The 21,580-nt window shown below is 35.7% G+C and overlaps 1 protein-coding gene across 1 annotated transcript in view; it reads right to left on the minus strand.

The window, feature by feature from the left end:
* Positions 1-4,176: 4,176 nt before the first annotated feature.
* Positions 4,177-21,580, minus strand: part of LOC122675867 (phospholipid scramblase 1-like) — a 39,214-nt gene continuing 21,810 nt past the window's right edge. The window contains exons 5-8 of the mRNA XM_043875024.1: positions 16,592-16,753; positions 13,680-13,841; positions 13,379-13,380; positions 4,177-4,313 (exon numbers count right to left, since the gene is read on the minus strand). Of these exons, the coding sequence (XP_043730959.1) occupies positions 4,217-4,313; positions 13,379-13,380; positions 13,680-13,841; positions 16,592-16,753 (423 nt within the window). The 3' untranslated portion in view covers positions 4,177-4,216. The remainder of the gene's footprint in view (positions 4,314-13,378; positions 13,381-13,679; positions 13,842-16,591; positions 16,754-21,580) is intronic.

The raw sequence follows: 21,580 nt of genomic DNA on the forward strand, positions 1-21,580 counted from the left end.
CCTCAATTGTCAGCAGGGAGTGGGCCTTTGGACATGTGGACCCTCTCCAACAGCTGCTGGTATGCAAAGTAAAGCAAACTTTTGACCAGCCTTGCCTCTGGACTATTCACTTTCAAGTGTTGAGCAGCCAGACCTGACTTTCCATTAACACTACCTGGGGAAAATTAGCCTGTGCACCCAAAGAAATTTATGAGTTTGAATCTTAGAAATATGCAGCAGTTTACCCATTGACTTCTTCAAGACGTACCCCTGAAACACAGGAGTAGGAGAAAAAAACCTTGACTAACTTCTGATAAAGGGACACCAGAAATCATATTCACCTCAATGAACATACTGATGCTGAAGCTGAAGCTCCAATACTTTGGCCACCTGACGTGAAGAGTTGACTCATTAGGAGAGATCCTGATGCTGGGAAAGATTGAAGGCAGGGGGAGAAGGGGACGACCGAGGGCAAGATGGTTGGAATGGGATCACTGATTGAATGGACATGAGTTTGAGCAAGCTCTGGGAGATGGTGAAGGACAGGGAATCCAGGAGTGCTGCAGCCCACGGGGCCACAAAGAGCTGGGCATGACTGAGCGACTGAACACCACCACAGTGGGCGTCGGGGTGCATGTATCTTTTCCAGTTAGTGTCAAGTCGGGTTCAACAAGCAGGTTTCTGAAAGCGTGGTGCGGCGGGAGAATGAATGAGACACATGAGTTCAGTGAAAGGCGAGGATCCGGGGACCAACACCGCTCCAAGGTGAGGGTGCCGAAACTGAATCCAGGCCAGCTTTATTATACTCTCAGCCGTGAAGGAAAGAACATGCAGGGAGTTAAGCTATAACTCACGTGGCCTTCAGGGCCAGAGAACACAGTGATCACTAACCATTAAGTAATCAAGAAATAGTAATCAATAACAGGTTAGTAACTAAGACTAATATTCTTATCTATAGATTTTCCTTCAGATATGTAAAACATGTGACTCTGAGATACCAGTTGGGAAACAGCCTGGGGTCAGTTTTCCAACCCCAGGATCATATCTTGTTTTCCAGATTATGAACTGTTCCCTCTGGACTTATTCCATGAGTCTCACGCCTTGAAGCATCCAGTTTATCAATAATTATAAATTTCTTCTGCGGCACATGCCGGGGCCTGCTTTTCTTCTATTCTTCCTGTCTCCTACAAGTTAGTGTTTTTGTTTTCTTCAATAAATATCCAAAAGTGGGAAAAGAAAAAGAAAAAAAAAAAGACTATTTTTTAGGTAACACTGACTTAGTCGGTTTAGGCTGCTATAACAGAATGCCATAGACTGAGTGGCTTATAAACAACAGAAATTTATTTCTCACAGTTCTGAAATCTGGAAAGTTCAAGATCAAGATGCTGGCAGATTAAGTGTCTGATGAGGATCCCCTTCCTGAACTACACTCTTGTGCAATACCTTCACATGGTGAAAGGGCAAGGGAGCTCCCTGAGGGGGCCCCAATCCCATTCATGCAGGCTCCATTCTCATGAATGAATCACTTCTACAGGTCCCACCTCCAAATATTATCACATTGGAGATTAAGTTTCAAAATATCAGTTGGGAGGGACAGAAAAATTCAATCTATGGCACACTCAAATCAAGAAAAATCACCCATTAAATAATGTGGTGGATTGTGAAAAACACATTCACAATATTTCACAGTGCCTCAAATCAAGGAATGGGATCTCTTTAAAAGTCCACTGAATGTGGATTTAGACATGTGACCTGAGTTAGCCGATGGGACATTTGCAAATGATGTAAGCAGAGGCTTGAAAAGTGCTTATGCATAAGGTTGTGTCCTCTGGTTGCTTTTAGAACCCAGCTACATATAAAGAAACTAGACTAGCTATTAGTAAATTCAGAGATAGAAGCCCGTCCTGAAAAGTAGACTGAATGTAGCTTTTTCTAATATAGTGAGCTAAATCTGATACATGGAAAGCCACACAGTTTTTAAGAGAGTTATATTGACATAGTCTTAAAAGAGACTGAGACAGTTTAAAATTAAAAGACTTCTATCTCCAACTTTCTATAAGTAGGAAAAGGGCGACAAAACTATTCAGTTAAAAACACAGCCATTTCACTTAGAAAAGGAAAATGTCTCAGAAGGCAGAGCCCAGACCCCCGAGGGCATAGCTACAGAGAACAGTGGGCGAGAGCACAGCTCGAGGGCAGAACACTCTCTGTCCCTAGAGTAAGGGGAGCTGGCAGCACATGTCCATCTGAGTCCTAACATTGCTGTCGATCAGTTCCGTTTGTTTACTGTAGTTATTTCCACCTTGGCGCACAGTCCATGGAGTCGGACATGACTGAGCACAGCGCATAACACAGCACTATTGTTTGGTGTGTCTTTTTAGTTTTGACGTCTCTGAATCAAGAGGAACTACATCCAGGTACCCCTGCTTGCATTCACAAATGATGCAAATCACATGATACTGGACTTGAACCTGATGCTGTAAATGAAAGAGAATTTTAGAAGTTCTGGGAACGTTGAGAATACTTTGCATATGGGGAGAATGAAATAATTATAACCGGAGGGTGGACAGGGTAGAAGGGGAGAATAAAAAATGGTAGAAGGGGAGAATAAAAAAGCCACAGTATTTTTCAGCATTTCCCATAAAGAAGTAGAGTCTATTTTTCCACTTCTTGAATCTGGACTTGGCTATTTGACTTGCTTTGGCTAAGGGACATTAGTAGGTATAATAGAAACAGAGGTTTGGGTGTGAACATTTGAGCTTGCTTTCCTGCTGCTTTTCCAATGTAGTCATCATGTGTAAAAGTTTTGGCTAGCCTTCTAGATGATGAAAACTATGTGGCCTGATGCCCCTACTAACTTAGGCAACAGCCAGACATATGAATGAGACCATCTGGGATGAGACAGTCCCCAGTCAATCTGTTAAGTGACTGCACATGCATGAATGATCCAGGTCTTGATAAGGAGAAATTATACAGCAGAATCCTCAGCTAAATACAATGATCTTTTGTTTTCATTGAAGTATATTTTTGTTGTCTAGTCCCTAAGTCCTGTCTGAATAGTTGATTCATAATGTTGTGTTACCATCAGGTATAAGACAGATTGATTCAGTTATACATATATAAATCCCCGTGCTGTAGAGTAAATCCTTGTTGGTTGCCTATTTTATATAAAATGGTATATGTGTATATGGTAATCCCAAACTCCTAATTTATCCCTATGTCCCTTTCCCCTTTGGTAACCACAAGTTTTTCTTCTGTGTCTGTGGGTCTATTTCTATTTTGTAAATAACTTCATTTGTATCATTTTCTATTTAGTTTACACTCGTAAGTGATATCATATGCCATTTGTCATTCCTCTATCTAGCTTACTTAGTATGTTTCTCTATGTTCATGTATATTGCTGCAAATGGCATTATTCCATTGTTTTTATGGCTGAATAGTACTCTATTGTGTATATGTAGAGCATCTTGTTTATCCATTCATCTGTAATTGGACATTTAGGTTTTCTCCATGTCTTGGCTATTGTAAACAGTGCTGCTTTAACATTGGGGTGCATGGATCTTTATGAATTCAGAGTATTCTCTAAATATGTGCCCAGGAGTGGCTTTGCAGGATCATATGGCAATGCTCTTTTTAGTTTTTTAAGGAGCCTCCACACTGTTTGCTATAGTGGCTGCACTAATTTATATTCCCACTAACAGTGTAAGAGGGTTCCCTTTTCTCCACACCCTATTTGTCATTTGATGATGGCCATTCTGACTCATGTGAGATGATACATCATTGTAATTTTGATTTGCATTTCTCTATTAATTAATGATACTAAGCATTTTTTCATGTGTCTATTGGCCATCTCTATGTCTCCTTTAGAGAAATGCCCCTTAAGTCTTCTGCCCATTTTTTGACTGGGTTGTTTGCTTTTTTGTTATTGAGTTGTATGAGCTATTTGTATATTTTGGAAATTAAGTCCTTGTTGATTATATCATTTGCAAATATTTCTTCCAGTCTGTAGGTTGTCTTTCATTTTGTTGATGGGTTTCCTTTACTGTACAAAAGCTTATAAGTTTGATTAGGTTCCATTTGTTTATTTTTGTTTTCAATGATAATTTTTAAGTTCCTAAATTTTTGGTGTGGTTCATTATGTAGAAAATTAAATGCTGTATGTCCTATTATGTAGAAAAAATCATACAAATAATTTTAGTGAAATAAAACTTTATTATATATTCTAAGTACAAGTTGTTTAATTTTGATGAGGACTGGCAAAACTTAATGCCAGTAATATCTGGCATGATTTTTCAGGCTGACTTTTATGACCAGAGTTCAAAATACATGTAGTCCTAGGATGAAAATGAAACACAAATATGATTAGGCTGGTTTAATAGCAGTAACAGGCAACTTCTAAGGGATTAAGTATGATTATTTGACTACTCTTAATACACCAAAATAATAAACTTGAATATAATATGAATTTGTTTCCCTTAGAGAACAGCAACTAATTTCACCTTACTTTATTTTCCTTTGTATTTTTTCATTCATTTATACTCAATACAGAAAAATATAGAAATACAAAAGGGAAAAATGTATAATTTCAATTCTCCAAGATCCACCATTAATATTTTGGTTTAAATTCCTTCGAGGTACATAATTAGCATTATAATATACTTATATCCTACTTTTTTCATTAAATAATATACACTGAATATTCATATCATTTAGCATTTGAGTTGTTAACATTCTACTTCATAGATAGTTTATAATGTGATTCATAAATCTCATACCTTACATTTTAGATTTTAACATTTTTTATTTATTTGAATGAATTTTGCAACATAGAGTATACATTTCTCTTTACTAGAGTACACAGAATTGTTTGTTGTTGTTTAGTCACTAAGTTGTGTCCAGCTCTTTTGTGACCCATGGACTATAGCCTGCTAGGCTCCTCTGTCCATGGAATTTCTGCAAGAATAATGGAGTGGGTTGCCATTTTCTTCTCCAGGGGATAGTCCTAACCCAGGGATTGAACTTGCATCTCACGCAGCTTCTGCGTTGTAGGTGGATTCTTTACCATTGTACCACCAGGGGAGCCCTACATAATTGTCCACATCTCTTAATTTTTTGGAAGAAAGCAATACATATGAAAAAATATCAACATTATAATTTTTGATGGATATTTTCAGTTTGTCCCCCCAAAGTTGTATGTATAGCTCTTGAGTTTCTGATTCCTGCAACCTGATTGGGAGAAAAAATTAAAAGAGATAATTCATTGTTGTTTATTCCTTTACTTCATATGTTTTTGAAAAGGTTTTCATATAGTTACTGGTTATCTGTATTGCCTTATTAATGGCTGTATTAATTAGTTTTTAATATTCTATATCCATTTCATTTGGGATTTGATTTTTTTGTCACTTAAGTAAATTTTTTATTAATATAATGATATTATTTCTTGGTCATATATGAATCATATATTTTAGTTACTTTATTTTTGCTTTTGAAAGTTTAATATTATGATTTGTCTTGAGGTACAGAAGTTTAAGATCTGGAGTAGGAAATGGCAACCTACTCCAGTATTCCTGCCTGGAAAATTCCATGGACAAGGAGCCTGGTGGGCTGCAGTCTATGGAGTTGCAAAGAGTTGGACATGACTGAGCTATTGAGCACACACGCACAGAAGTTAAGATATTCTAATTTAGCAGTCTTTTACTCTGTGACTTAATTGCTTTGAAAGTTCTTTTCTATCTAGAAACCAGGTGTAAATGCTATTTGTTCATTTATCTTTGATCAGTAATTCAATACTTCTTTCCTTATGCTTCCCTTGGGTTTGTTCTATTCTTTTACTAAGCTTTTATATAGATATTAGGTTCATTATTTTTTCACTCTTTTCTCTTCTTCAAAAGTGTTTATAGCTATATTATTCTTTTTAACATTTTTAGTTGCATTCTAAAAGTTTTAAAATGTAATATTATTTAATTTAATGTATTTTAAAATTTTTATTGTGTTACTTTTTATCCCTGACTTATTTACATGTTTTCCTGTACAAAATATTTTAAAATGTGTATTTTCATCAACATCTAATTTACTGTTACTTGCTTAGACACTAAGGTCCAAATTATACCCATTCTCTGAACTATGTTGAGGCTTCCTTCTTGACCTACTATGAGAAAAATTTTTATAAAAAAATGTTTGTTGAAACTATATTATCTACTTGCTTGATACAGAGTTCTACATACATTCTTTAAATCAAGCTTCTTAATTTTTTGTTCAAATTTAAATAAGTTTACTAAGGTTCTGTCTTCTACAATGAGTAAAAATTAAAAGCTGTATGAATTTTCCACTATGATGATGAGTTTCTCACTAACTATATAACATGTCTCTCTATATTTTGAGGTTTATAATTAGGTACACAAAAGCCTAGAATTATTGTATCTTCTGAGTAAAACTTTTATCATTATGTAGTTACCCTCTATCTGCCCCAATAGTGTTTTTCTGTCCTAACGTCTACTTTTTTTTCCTTATAGTGACCTTGCTTTATTAGCTTACTTATGGTTAGCATTTTTCTGTTAATTTATCCCATATTTTCTTTCTTTCAATTTTTTTGTCTTTATTTTAGGTCTGTCTCCTATACAGAGCCTCTGAATATTTTCAAACACAAATCGAACCATATCTATTCTTTTACTTGCAATATTTGGCCATTTACATTTATTGTAGGTGTTATAAGATATTGTGTGGTGGTGTTGGTTTAGTTGTTAAGTTGTGTCCAATTCTTGCAACCCCATGGACTGTATGTAGCCTGCCAGACTCCTCTGTCCATGGGATTCTCCAGGCAAGAAATACTGGAGTGGGTTGCCATTTCCTTCTCCAGGGGATCTTCCCAACCCAAGAATTGAACCCGAGTCTCCTGCATTGCAGGCAGATTTTTTACCAACTGAGCTACAAGGGAAGCCCAAGATAGTGTATAGAATATATTTAATTGACATATTGATATACCTGAATAGGTAGCTATTTTCTACCATTTTAATTTCCTGTTTCTATTTGTCCCACTTTGTCTATGCTTTTTTCGTCTTGGTTTTTCCCCTAATTCTTTCACTCATTTGTTGGCTTGCCTGTATTTTATTCCCATTTCTCCTCTCTACTAGTTTGCAATTTATTAAGTCCTTTCATTTTTTCAGTGGTTGTCCATGAAATTAACATGCATATTTAACTCACCTCCTGAACAATACAAAGACTTTATGACATTTTAATTCTAGTGATTTTCTCACAGCTTATTTACTTTTGTTGCCTATTTTTTTAGTGTTGCTTTTTTTGATCTCACAAATTAGACATTTGCTACTGTTGTTTTTTATGAGACACAATTGACATAAAATATTGTATTAGTTTCAGATATACAACATAATGATTTGATATTTGTATACACTGCAAAATGATCACCACATTAAGTTCAGTTACAATCTACCACCATATAAAGTTACAACATTTTTTCTTGTAAACAGAACTTTTAAAATGTATTATATTAGCACTTTTCAAATATACAATACAATATTATTAGAGTCATCATGCTGTATATCATATCCACTTATTTATTTTATAAGTAGAAAGTTTTTACATCTTGATTCTTTCCCCCTGTTTTGCCTGTTCTCCAGTGTCTTCTATTAGTTTAATGTGGCTCAGTTTTGTTTGTTTTGTCTTTTAAATTCCACATACAAGTGAAGTCATGTGACATTTGTCTTTCTTGTTCTGACTTATTTCTGTGTTTTCTATGGCTAAATAGTAGTCTCTCATAGGTGTGCCATGTCTTCTTTGTCCATTCATCTATTGATGGATATTTACATTGTTTTCCATAACTTGGCTACTTTAAATAATGCTGCAATGAACATGAGGGTGCAAATGTCTTTTCAAGGTAAAGTTTTTATTTTGTTAACGTAAATATCCAGAAGTAGAATTGCTGAATCATATGGAAGGTATATTTTTGTTTTTCTGAGGTACCTGCATAGTGTTTACCATAGTAGTTGCACCAGTTTACATTCTCACCAATAGTGTACACAGATTCCTTTTTATCCAAGTGCTTGCCAACACTTGTTATTTCTTGCCTTTTAGATAGCAGTGATTCAAACAGATGTGAGGTGACATCTCATTGAAGTTTTAATTTACATTTCCCTTCTGATTAGTGATGTTGAGCGTCTTTTCATGTGTCTCTTGGCCGTGTGCATGTCTTCTTTGGGAAAATGTCCATTCAGATTCTCTGCCCATTTAAAAATTATACTGTTAGTTTATTCTTAACTACTGAGTTGTATGAGTTCTAATTATACTTTGGATATTAACGTTTATTCGACATAAATTTGCAGACATCTCTCATTCAGTAGGTTGCCTTTTCATTTTGATGATGGGGTCCTTGCTGTTCAGAAGCTTTCAGTCTGATTCAGTTTCATGTGTTGTTTTTTAATTTATTTTTAATTGGATGATGAGTGCTTCACAGTGCTGTGCTGGTTTCTGCTGTATCCCCTGCCTTCCTTTTGAGCTTCCCTCAATATATACCATATATACATTAACAATGCTTGTTTTTCTTTCTGACTTACTTTACTCCATTGAACAGGCTTTAGGTTCATCTACTTCACTTCAACTGACTCAAACTCATTTCTTTTGGTGGCTGAGTAATATTCCATTATATGTATATATGTGTGTGTGTGTGTGTGTGCGCGCGCATGTGTACAACTTCTTTATCCATGCATCTATGAATGGACATCCAGGTTGCTTACTTGTCATAGCTATTGTAAATAGTGGTGCTATGAACATTGGGGTACATGTGTCTTTTTGAATTATGGTTTTCTCAGGCTAAATACCCAGTAGTGGGACTGCTGGGTCAACACTGCTTATTATTAGAGAAATGCAAATCAAAACTACCATGAGGTATCATCTCACACCAGTCAAAATGGCCACCATAAAGAAATCTACAAATAATAAATGCTGGAGAGGATGTGGAGAAAAGGGAAAACTCTTGCACTGTTGGTAGAAATGTAAATTGATAAAGCCACTATGCAAAACAGTATGGAGATTCCTTAAAAAACAAGAAATAAAGCCACATGTTTATTTTGCTCTTGTTGCCCTTGCCTTTGGAGTCAGATCCAAAAATTCCTTATTTAGACCAATATCAAGGAGTTCATCACCTGTGTTTTCTTGTAGGATTTTTATGGTCTCTGGTCTTATATTTAATTCTTTAAAACATTTTAAGTTGATTTTGGTGAATGGTATAAGACAGTAGTCTAATTTTATTTTTTTGCATGTGACTATTCAGTTTTATTAACATTTATTGAAGACCCAATACTTTCCCCATTGTATATTCTTGGCTCCTTTGTCATAAATCAATCATATATGCATGCATTATTTCTGAGGTTACTATGCCTTTTCATTATCTATGTATCTGTTTTTATACAAATACCAAACTTGTTTGATTACTATGACTTTTTAGTATCCTTTGAAATCAGGGAGCATGATGCCCACAGAGTTGTACTTCATTCTCAAGATTGCTTTGACTTTCAGTATCTTTTGTGGTTCCATATATATTTTAGGATTATTTATTCTATTTACTTTAGGAAATATGGACCAGTGAAAGTGAAAGAAAAGAGTGAAAAAGTTGGCTTAAAACTCATCATTCAGAAAACTAAGATCATAGCATCTGGTCCAATCACTTCATGGCAAATAGATGGGGAAACAATGGAAACACTGAAGGACTATTTTTGGGCTCCAAAATCACTGCAGATGGTGACTGCAGCCATGAAATTAAAAGACGTTTGCTCCTTGGAAGAAAAGCTATGACCAACCTAGACAGCATATTAAAAAGCAGAGATATTACTTTGACAACAGAAGTCCATATAGTGAAAGCTATGGATTTTCCAGTAGTCATGTATGGATGTGAGAGTTGAAATAAAGAAAGCTGAGTGCCAAAGAAATGATGCTTTTGAACTGTGGTACTGGAGAAGACTCTTGAGTCCCTTGGGCTGCAAGGATATCCAACCAGTAAATCCTAAAGGAAATGAGCCCTGAATATTCCTTGGTAGGACTGATGCCGAAGCTGGAACTCCAATACTTTGGCCACCTGATGCGAAGAGCTGACTCATATGAAAAGACTCTGATGCTGGGAAAGATTGAAGGCAGGAGGAGAAGGGGATGACAGAGGACGAGATGGTTGGATGGCATAACTGACTTGATACACATTAATTTGAGCAGACTCCGGGAGCTGGTGATGTTCAGGGAAGCCTGGTGTTATGCAGTCCATGGGGTCGCAAAGAGTTGGACATGACTGAGTGACTGAACTGAACTAATTCTTCCAACCCACAAACATGTAATATCTTTCCATTTATTTGTCTTCTTCAGTTGTTCATCAATGTCTTATAGTTTTCAGTATACAGGTCTTTCACTTTCTGGTTAATTTATTCCTAGTTATTTTATTCTTCTTGATTTCATTGTAAATAAGATTGTTTTCTTACGTTCTCTTTCTGATAATTCATTTCTAGCTCATAAAAACACAACAGGTTTTTGTATATTGATTTTGTACCTGCAACTTTACTGAATTTATTTATTAGTTCTAATGGGTTTTTTTTGCAGAGTATAAAGATGTACTGTGTTCATTCAGTCTTCTGAATGCTATGGACCATTATTTTGAGCTCTTTATTAAGTAAGTTATTTATCTCCATTTCATTAAATTTTATTTTCTGATGTTTTATCTTGTTCTTTCATTTGGAGTGTATTTCTCTGTTTCTTCATTTTGCTTGACTCTGTGTTATGTTAGGCAAAGCAGCTACCTCTCCCAGTCTTGAAGGAATGCTCTTGTATAGGAGATGAACCTTATCATTTACCTAACCCTTGCTGTTAGTTATCTCTCAAACTTTTGTGATTATCTAAGCACCCAGATTTGTTGTTGATAGGTCCCAGTGGTTGAAATCAACACTTTTCAGTGTTCAAAGGAGGAATCTGTCAGGACCTAGTTTCAGGCTCACTGGATGCCATATCCTCAAGCAGCAATTTTTAGGATATGTAAATATATACAGTTCTTTGGGATTATAGTCATAAACCCTGCTGGACTCCAAACCAAGTAATTTGGATGTATCCCTTGGTGACATTTACAGATACTGGGACTCTAGATGAATGTGTAACCTCCTTCCTAGTAAAAGTACCATGAACTGAAGCAAGACCAAAAGAGTAAAAAAATAGAAAAATAGAACCCCCCAGCCTATGTTCCCTGAGAACAACTTCATAGCCTCTAGATGTATGGTAAACCTGCCCCTCAAGCTGAGGTCAAGCCCAAGTAAAGAAGCCTTTTTCACAGGAAGACTAGGGCTCTGTTTTAGCCTCCCATCTATGTCATGGTCTGGCACATGGTAGCCTGCTAAGAACTCTCTCTCAGACTGTTTCAGTCACTTGGGGCCCAGAAGCCCAAGCACCCCTGGCCACCAGAGTCAGGTGATCAAGGGTTATCCCCCTGTGTTGACTATATATATCTGTTGGCTTTAGCAGGACTGCAGGTGAGCTTGGAGCCAGGCGATGCCTGCTGGCTTTAACAAGGCTGCCGGCAGAGTATGACCACCAGCACTAGCACAGTAGCAAAACTGGCACCTACTAGTGCTGGCCCTTACAATGTAGAAAGAGAACATGAAAGCATAAAATGCTAGCAACTTTATCTGGAAAGTCCCAACAGGCCCTTTTCCCTCTGGAACATGCTTTAAGAGTAGCTAGTGAATCCCCTTCACTAGCTAATGTCATTTAGATGCTTTTCAAACTGCATCTTTATGTGCTGTCTTGGGGTGAGTCTGCATGTAAGTCCTTTAAGAGAGGAATCTCTGTTCCCTGCAGTGCTTTGAATCTCCCGAACCTTGGCCCTATTGGTTTCCAAGGCCAGATGTTTGGGGGCTCATTTCTCCAGCGCAGGTCCCAAGACTTGGAGTGCCTGAAGCAGGGCACCAACCCTTTGCTCTAGGGCTAAGCTCTGTATTTGTGAGGCCCCCCCAGTTGTGTGTCACCACACCAGGTATGAATTTTTTGGTGAGAACACATCTCTGTTTCTCCATCCTATATTGATCTTTTTACCCTTCATCATTGAAGAGTTGTTTAGCTAGTTCTCAGGCTTTTTTCAGAGGGAAATGTCCCATGTACATGCATGTGCGCTCAGCCGCTTCAGTCATGTATGATTCCTTCATCCGCTGCCTTGCAGGCAGATTCTTTACCGCTGAGCCGCTGGGGAAGCCACAGTTATTCCATATGTAGGAGTTGATTTGATGTGTCCATGGGAGGAGGTGAATTCAGGTGGTTCTTACGCTGCCGTCTTGAACCTCTTCTGCTATTTATTTGTAAAAACACTACATTCACAAATATAGCTAGCATTTTATTTGTTCGTGAGTATTATTGAACCTCAGATGATTATTCTCAGATTATGTCCCTTCTTCCTGAATTATCTCCTTTAGAAATGATCTATGTGTGTAAAAAATGTGCTTTAAAAAAAAAACAACAAAAACTTATTTATTTTGCTCTTCTCCTTGAGATATTCTTGAAGAAAATTGAAATTGAGGGTTAAAATTGTTTTTTAAATCAATACTTTGAAGCTATTATTCTATTCTCTCTGGCTTCCACTCTTTCTATTAAGAAGGCAATTGTCAGTCTATTGTTTGTAGTAGATTTTTCTTTTCTTTCTGGTTACTTATTTTTCTTTACTGTTTTTCTACCTCACTGTGATTTATATAGGTGTTAATTTTTAATTATATTACTTAAGATATGTTGTCCTTTTTGCTTCACTGAATTTGTATTTCTTCTGGAAATTTTTTTTAGCAGTTATTATTCCCTATCCTATCTTAAGACTCTTGACTTTCATATTTCCTTGTCTCTGTAGGTTATTATGAATAATTTCCTCAACTACATACATATCCCAGTTCACTAATTTTTTCCTCAGCTACATTTGATCTGCTATTTAATCTATTTATTTTTCTCTTTCTCCAAATTACTTAATACTGTATGACACATCCCTGCACACTTCTTCTGCCATTTCCTGCTATTTCATAATATTTGGAGAACGAAGATAGTTGCTATATTCATTTTCTCCTAAGACTCAATGAGATCTTTTTAAATATTTCTACATATCTATGGTTTCTAAATGAGCAATGATTACCTTTTTCAATGAACTGCTTAAAAAAGTTCTTATTATGAAATTTTTAATTCTTGGTGTATGTGTGCGGTCAGTTGCTCAGTTGTGTCTGACTCTTTGCAACCCCATGGACCGTAGACTATCAGACTCCTCAGTCCATGTGATTTCCCAGGCAAGAATATTGGAGTGGGTTGCCATTTCCTCCTCCAGAGAATCTTGCTGACCCAGGGATTGAATTCGAGTCTCCTGAGTCTCCTGCATTGGCAAATGGATTCTTACCACTGAAAAAATAACAGTGAATTACACTGAATGAGACATTGTATTCTTATTTTCAGTGACTTACTCTTATTTCTCATTAGGGCAAAGGAATTCAACTCTAATGATCACATTTCCAGGACATTCTGGCTTTTATTTCCTTTGCAGTGTGAACACTCAATCCATGATGTAATTTGGGGACCTTGGACTAGACCAAAAGCACAGATTGCAACTGATCTAGGTGATTTGAGGAAAATAATAGCAAAAGTATAGTGATAATCTCAGAAAATTAATGTGCAGCTAAATAGAATGAAAATAGACTCACAATGAGGAAACTTGCTCCAAGCATCAATGCTTTTATTCTAACATCAAGATCAAATGGAAACTGGATCCCAAATTTATTGGTATTGGTGAAAAGTTCCCTCATAAATCCAATCCACTGATTTGAAATCTTACCAATAATCATTTCTTCATCCAGCGACAATAACTAAAATAAAATAAAATATTTTTAATCTTAGATTAAAACCCCTGAAATAAAAACAGGTATTCCTACATCAATTTTAGTAATTACATATGACCCATATGAGTTATAATATAATAATGATGTACCCTGCAATAAAAAGAATATTCAATAGGAACAGAAGATAGCCTCTAAAAAACATCTACAATGTCTACCTAAAAGAAAATTTTCAAATTGATTGGATGCAAGTGATTTTATGTATATTAGTGTATATGTACATATATTATGTTTTATATAAAATGCATATTATATAAAATTATATTAATATATATAATTTGCTTAAATTTGATTGGAGAATCCATTTAATTGTGAAATGAAAACCACTAGCTTTTCAGCTCTTCTACATAGCTAACTCTTTCCTAAGAGATCCTAATTTTCTGAATCCCTCTGCATTTTCCTCATGTCCTTTTTTCTTTACTCGTTTAGACTCCCTAGAGTACAACTTCTCATACCAAGTAATGTTATTTCTCAATATAAGAGATACTCATGTAAATATAAAACAATACATCTGTGATAAATCCCAGTGCTTATTTTGTAATGAATGGCAGAAGAGAAAGGAAGTGTGATATGATGGAGTATAATAGGGAGATAATAAGCAGACTGGAAGAACAGGAGGAATGGTTTTAGAGAAAGCCTCTTAGGCAAAGCATCATTTGAGCTGAGATTTGGAGGATCAGTAGGAACTAGTGACAGAGGAATAGGGAAAGTGAGAGCTCCTAGAGAGAGTCAGCTATGTGTTAAAAGGTTCTGATTTAGGAAGGAACATGGCTGGAGAAAATGAGTGAAGGAGACAGTGGTAGAAAATGAGTAAGAAAAGAGACGCATGGCGGACTAGGTCTGCATAGCCTTGTAAGTAATGCTAAGGAAATTGAGGATAGAAATATGGAAGAGTTTTACATGATTATGTCAAACATCCAGTTTTTCCAGAACTCTGAACACATCTTTCCCTATTACCCTCAGCAAAATAGCTTATTGTTTCCATTGAAGAGAAAATAGGAGCAACTGGACAGGAACTTACTAAACTTGCAGACACCAGCCTAGGAAGTTATTCTATCTCTACCAACACTCCCTGCTTCCTTTCTAGTGTGATGAATGGGCCATTTCTATGCCTGTTCAAGACCAGTTCCCTACATGCCTTAGGTTCCATACCAAGTAAGAAACAAAGTTCATCAAATATTCAGTTCTTGTTGTTTCTCCACATTTTCCCTCCAATTTGGCTTCTTTCCTTTAAAATCAAAGCATACCAAGGAAATGCCTTTCATAAATATCCCTCCCTGTCCACTCAGTGCCCCATCCAGTCAGGAGCAGGTTTATGGTAATACAGGGAGACAGGCCATATAGATGCAGAGTTAGTTTCTGTCTTATCTAAAGTTTTGGTATTTGTTTCTAATAGACTTTTGCATTAATTTTGATGTTAAAAATATATTCAACTATAATTTTCTTAATTACCAGGTTTTTTGGTACCCCTTGTAATTTTTTACCTGAGATAAACATCTTATTTGCCATACCCTAGTCCTGCTCTAAAACCAGCTGCTCCTTTACATCTCCCCTTTTTCAGTACCAAAAGTATTAAAAGATTTGCCCACAGTTGTGCACAAGATGACTTTCTTACGGAATTACTACCTCCCTTTCTTGTTCCTTACTTTGGAGGTTACCATCAAGTGCCAACTATAAAATGGCCTTGTTTCAAAGTTAGAAGAAATAGGAAGTCCATTAAATACCTTAGAGAAAGCTCTTAAGGCAGTAGAATAAAGTAGAATTTACTGAACCATAATGTGAGATAAAACACTGATATTATTAAAAATGAGGCAAGGTAGCTTTGCCTTCCAGAGTTTTAAGCACAGAACACCCTGTTGCACTGGTTTTCAACTTGAAATAGAAAAATAAGTGTCCTGTATGCTCATTTTATTAAATTTTCAAAAAAGTGTTATTATTATATTTAATTTTTAAGCATGCCTTCTTTAATCAGTGCATGCAAGTGCCAATCAGAATTAGCATCACTAAACTGAATTGATGTAATTCTAGAGGAGGAAGAAAATCTCAAGCAGTATTTTAACTAGGCTGTGTCCAAATTTCTGATTATACATTTCAGATATTAAAAAAGCAAAATATCCCTGATAAAAGGCTGACAGTCAGTACTTTTTTCAAATAGAATATCTTATCATACCAAGATAATATTCTCTGTTGCTTAGGAATCTACAGATTTAAACAACTGTAGTGGGTTATTTAGTTTTATTAACTATATTTAGTAGTTTACTTCTTAAATTATTATCTGAATGTTGGCCATTTTCTGAGAAGTAAATCAGTAAGTACATAAAAATTAACAAAATTGTATCATAGCAATTTCAGAATTTTATAAAAATTAGCATTAATATATTAACTATAATTAATGCTGGATTATGTCATTATCTATTGAAATAAAGTTAATTTTCTCTTTCAATATTTTCAAATATTAAATACGAGCTTCTTGTTTGATAGTTAAACACTTCAAATATAGATTAAAAGGTGCCTTGTAAGCTTCACAAACTGTAAGGCTTAATTAAGCAAAGAAATTATGAATTAGAAATTCAATTTAAAAATTAGGCAAATAGGTATAGTAATAATTATAACATGTTTTAATTTTGTTTTAATCACATTAATTAACTATCTGCATTAGAAAAGTATCAAATTATTAACTAATTTGAACATGATATCCTAAAACATAATGAATTACTCACATTAAAATTTAGATCTTTGAGACAGCTAGAAACCACACATGGCCCTTTGATTTTCATTAAATTCTCCTTATTTTCATTTTTTATTTTAAACATTGGCAAAAATGGGTGATAGTATTGATAAACATATCCAATTATTTCTCCAGGAGGAGCCTCAACTTTTAGCTACAAAATATTAAAAAACATATAGTATTAATCAAATGAGATATGTTTGATTTGTAAATAATACTGTATTTACTTATATGCCACCTTTTACTTAAGTTTTTGTATATGTGAACAGAACTCTTGAGTTTTAGGCATGCCCTGTGTTTGGGGACTGATGCAGAAGTGAAAGGGTTTTCTAGGTGGTGGTATGGTAAAGAACCCGACTGCCAATGCAGGAGATGCAAGAGATGCAGGTTCGATCCCTGGGTCAGGAAGATCCCCTGGAGGAAGGCATGGCAATCCACTCCAGTATTCTTGCCTGGAGAGTCCCATGGACAGAGGAGCCTGATGAGCTACAGTCCATAGGGTTGCAAGGAGTCAGACTCGACTGAAGCAACTTAGCCCGCATGTATGGAAGTCAAAAAGAAGAATTTGGATGTTGAAATCCCTGAATTGAGATCTGATGCTGCTGGTCACTAACCACATGAAATATGGACAGATCACTCACCTCTCTGAAATTAATTTTCCACTTGCAAAAGAGGGATGATAATAATAGTTGGTGCTTATGAGGATCACTTTTTAAATTTTTATGCTCATTAGATATGCCTTAAAAGTGCAAATCACACCAAAACTGTTTATTATCCAATATGCCAAGAACTTTTGTACCTTTATGACAATGCAAATATGACTTCATTGAAGTTCTTTATGCTCATTGTGATTTAACATCCAGTTCATTAAAATCAATAGAGACTAGTTGAATAAATTATGGCATATCATCCATAAAATGGCTTATCATGCAACCATTTATGAGAATGAGGAAGTTCTATACATACTGAAATAATCTTCAAGTTAAAAAATTGTAAAAAAATATCTACCAACTGTGTTACAAACACATCACAAACAGACACATATATATGTGGGTATATATACATATATATATGCATAAGTATGCATCTATTATACAAATATTCATAGAATAATTCTTTAACTCATAATAGCAGCTGCTTCTGAAGAAGAATAAAGCAGACATGGGAACTAAGAGTTTGACAGACATTATTTTTCCTGAATATACTTCTGCTAACTTTCTTTCTTTCTTTCTCCTGCCTTCTCTCTTTTTTCTTTCCTCTTTAACTTCCTTCTTTTTATATATACATATATATTTATTATTTTTTCAAAAAATAAATGAAGACCGCTAAGTGAAGATGGTGGTAGTGGTGATGTAGTTTCTGAATCTTCTCAAAATCCTCATAGAAAGGATGCAGTAGGTATGATTGCTGAACCAAACAAAACCGCCGTGAAATTCTTTATCAAAGTAGACGGAAAATCATAGCCTCACATCTCAAAACACAAATATATGTAGTAAAACAAGTGACAGCAGCAAGATAACTCCTGAGATCCAAAGAATCCAGATACCACTAACCAGTATTCATCACAAACAGAAACAGATCCCCCTCAGAAGATAAGTATCCTGCAATTAAAGTAAATAATTTTTTTAAAAAACAAAATGAAAAAAAAAAAAAAAAACAAAATAGGATTAACAGAGGGAGAAGCACTTTTATAAACATATCCGAATAACTGTTGCCATGGCAGGTGTTTCATTTGGCAAGAATCAATAGGGTAAAAAAAAAAAAATCTCAAAGGACCAGTCTGAGAAATATAACTGAAAATGGGATGCAACATCACAGCCCCTACTGCCTTCATTGGCAGTACAAGAAGATGATGGGAGGACTCACTGGGGCTGATGTCTAGACATAAAAACTTTCTACAATGTCATCCATGCAAGATTCCCTTTCATAAAAAAGTTTTACACTAATAAATTAAGGAGAGAGTAGAATAAAAACTGCATAAGACAGGAAGATCTAGGTTAAAGAAAGAGAAGTTCAGGTAAAGGTGGAAGAGATGTAAAGAGAAGGTAAATCTCAACAAGAACCAAGAAACCATATTTCTAACATTACATGAACAGAAGGGAAACTCCTAGAATTCTACCCTCCTATTAGAATCTCTTAAATGATTCTGAAGATAAGAACTGGACATGACTCACCGTCTGGAAAAAGGGAATGGCACTGGTTGAGAGGGCCTTGATTTCTTGTGGCTTCTTATTTGAGTTCTGGGCCCCAGTAAGTGCTGGACGAGGTTGTGAAGACTTTTTAACAAAAGTCCCTATTTTAAGGAGGTAGGAGAAATTGTGAAAGAAATAATAAAAGATTAGAGGAAAAAAATCAAATAGGAAATGGACTAAAAAAGAGAAAACAAAACCAAAGGTAAAGTTCCTTAAGCTAAACATGAAAAAAGAAAGAAAACACAAATTACTGCTGTTTGAAATGAAAAGGGAGCTATTACTACAAAATCTGCAAACTTGAAAGTAAAGAATATATTAACTTTATGCCAATTAAAATTCAACAGCTTCGATAAATCCTTTGAAAAAAACAAATTACAAAAATGGACTTAAGAAGAAAAAGAAAACCTGATTATCTCTATATATATTAAACAAGTTTTGAATATAAGTCTAAAATCCTTCACACACCCATTATTACAGACTGAAATAGCTTCACTAAAGACACCACCCTTATGGCAGAAAGTGAAGGAGATCTAAAGAGCTTATTGATGAAGATGAAAGAGGAGAGTGAAAAAGTTGGCTTAAAGCTCAACATTCAGAAAACTAAGATCATGGCATCCGGTCCCATCACTTCATGGCAAATAGATGGGGAAACAGTGGCTGACTTTATTTTTCTGGGCTCCAAAATCACTGCAGATGGTGATTGCAGCCATGAAGTTAAAAGAGGCTTACTCCTTGGAAGGAAAGTTATGACCAACCTAGACAGCATATTAAAAAGCAGAGACATTACTTTGCCAACAAAGGTCCATGTAGTCAAGGCTATGGTTTTTCCAGTGGTCATGTATGGATGTGAGAGTTGGACTATAAAGAAAGCTGAGCACCAAAGAATTGATGCTTTTGAACTGTGGTGTTGGAGAAGACTCTTGAGAGTCCCTTGGACAGCAAGGAGATCCAACCAGTCCATCCTAAAGGAGATCAGTCCTGGGTCTTCATTACAAGGACTGATGCTGACACTGAAACTCCAGTACTTTGGCCACCTGATGTGAAGAGTTGACTCATTGGAAAAGACCCTGATGCTGGGAAAGATTGAGGGCAGGAGGAGAAGGGGACGACAGAGGATGAGATGGTTGGATGGCATCACCGACTGGATGGACATGGGTTTGGGTGGACTCCAGGAGTTGGTGATGGACAGGGAGGCCTGGCGTGCTGCGGTTCATGGCAAAGAGTCAGACTTGACTGAGCGACTGAACTGAACTGAAAGAACATAATAAAATATTTAAAATAAGATAACAAAACAAATCCTACACAAGCTCTTTCAGAAAAGAATGAGGAATATTTCCAACTTTCTTTATGAAACCAACATTATCCTGATTCCAAAGCCACACAAAAACTTAAAGGAATTATACAGACATATATATCATACACATGCTGCTGCTGCTGCTGCTGCTGCTAAGTCACCTCAGTCGTGTCCGACTCTGTGCGACCCCATAGACGGCAGCCCACCAGGCTCCCCCGTCCCTGGGATTCTCCAGGCAAGCACACTGGAGTGGGTTGCCATTTCCTTCTCCAATGCAGGAAAGTGAAAGGGAACTCGCTTAGTCATCTGACTCCTAGCGACCCGTGGACTGCAGCCTACCAGGCTCCTCCGTCCATGGGATTTTCCAGGCAAGAGTACTGGAGTGGGTTGCCATTGCCTTCTCCGATATCATATACATAAACACAAACTATTAGCAAAGTGAATCCAGAAATATATAAAAAGAATAACAAATGTGTACAAGTGGAATTTACCTCAAGAATGTAAAGTTGATTTAACATTTAAAAAATCATTTGATGCAGTTTACATAGTCACAGATTAAAATGGAAAAGTCATATAATCAAATGAGAAGATGTGGAAAAATATTTGACAAAATACAAAATTTATTTATGATATAAACTCAGAAAACTAGGGATAAATGAGAGCTTCCTCCACCTAAGAAAGTATATGAAACAGTTTTTTAATATGTAAAAAAACTACAGAAGAATGTCATACTTAATGATAAAGATTAGATTTTAAAAATCAGTACAAAAGGCAAGACTATCCTTTCTTACTTAGGATCAATATTATAATAGTATTATTAACTAGAAAGTTGACAACAAATAAATGTGACATTTATACATATACATATATAAGTAAAAAGCATACAGATAAGAAAAGCTGAAGTAAAACATTATTTTCTTATTATGTAGTTGGAGAAAACCTTAAGGAATATATAAATTCCTGATAGAATTCATAAGTGCTTTTTGGCTGTCAAAGGGTAAGGGATCAATAATCAAGGCTCAATTGTTTTTCTATATATGAGCAACACATATGAAATGCTTAATTTGAATATATTTTTAATTGTATCTTCCTTGTAGCTCAGCTGGTAAAGAATCTGCCTGCAGTGTGGGAGACCTGGGTTCCATATCTGGGTTGGGAAGATCCCCTGGAGAAGGGAAAGGCTACCCACTCCTGTATTCTGTCCTGGAGAATTCCATGGACTTTATTGTCCATGGGCTCGCAAAGAGTGGGACTTGACTGAGTGACTTTCCCTTTCACTTAATTGTATCTAAAAACATGAAATACTTTCATTTAGTCCTAATAGGGTATTTATATGACTACGCACTGAAAATAACTACCAGGAGTTATTAAAGAAGACCTAAATCTAAGGAAAAATGGATCATAGTTATCAAGCAAAGATATTGTATTAGTAAAAAATCACTTACTGAACTTCCCTGTTGACACAGTGGATAAGAATCTGCCTGCCAATGTAGGG

The sequence above is a fragment of the Cervus elaphus genome, chromosome 19, assembly GCF_910594005.1.
Source record: "Cervus elaphus chromosome 19, mCerEla1.1, whole genome shotgun sequence".
Classification (NCBI taxonomy): domain Eukaryota; kingdom Metazoa; phylum Chordata; class Mammalia; order Artiodactyla; family Cervidae; genus Cervus; species Cervus elaphus.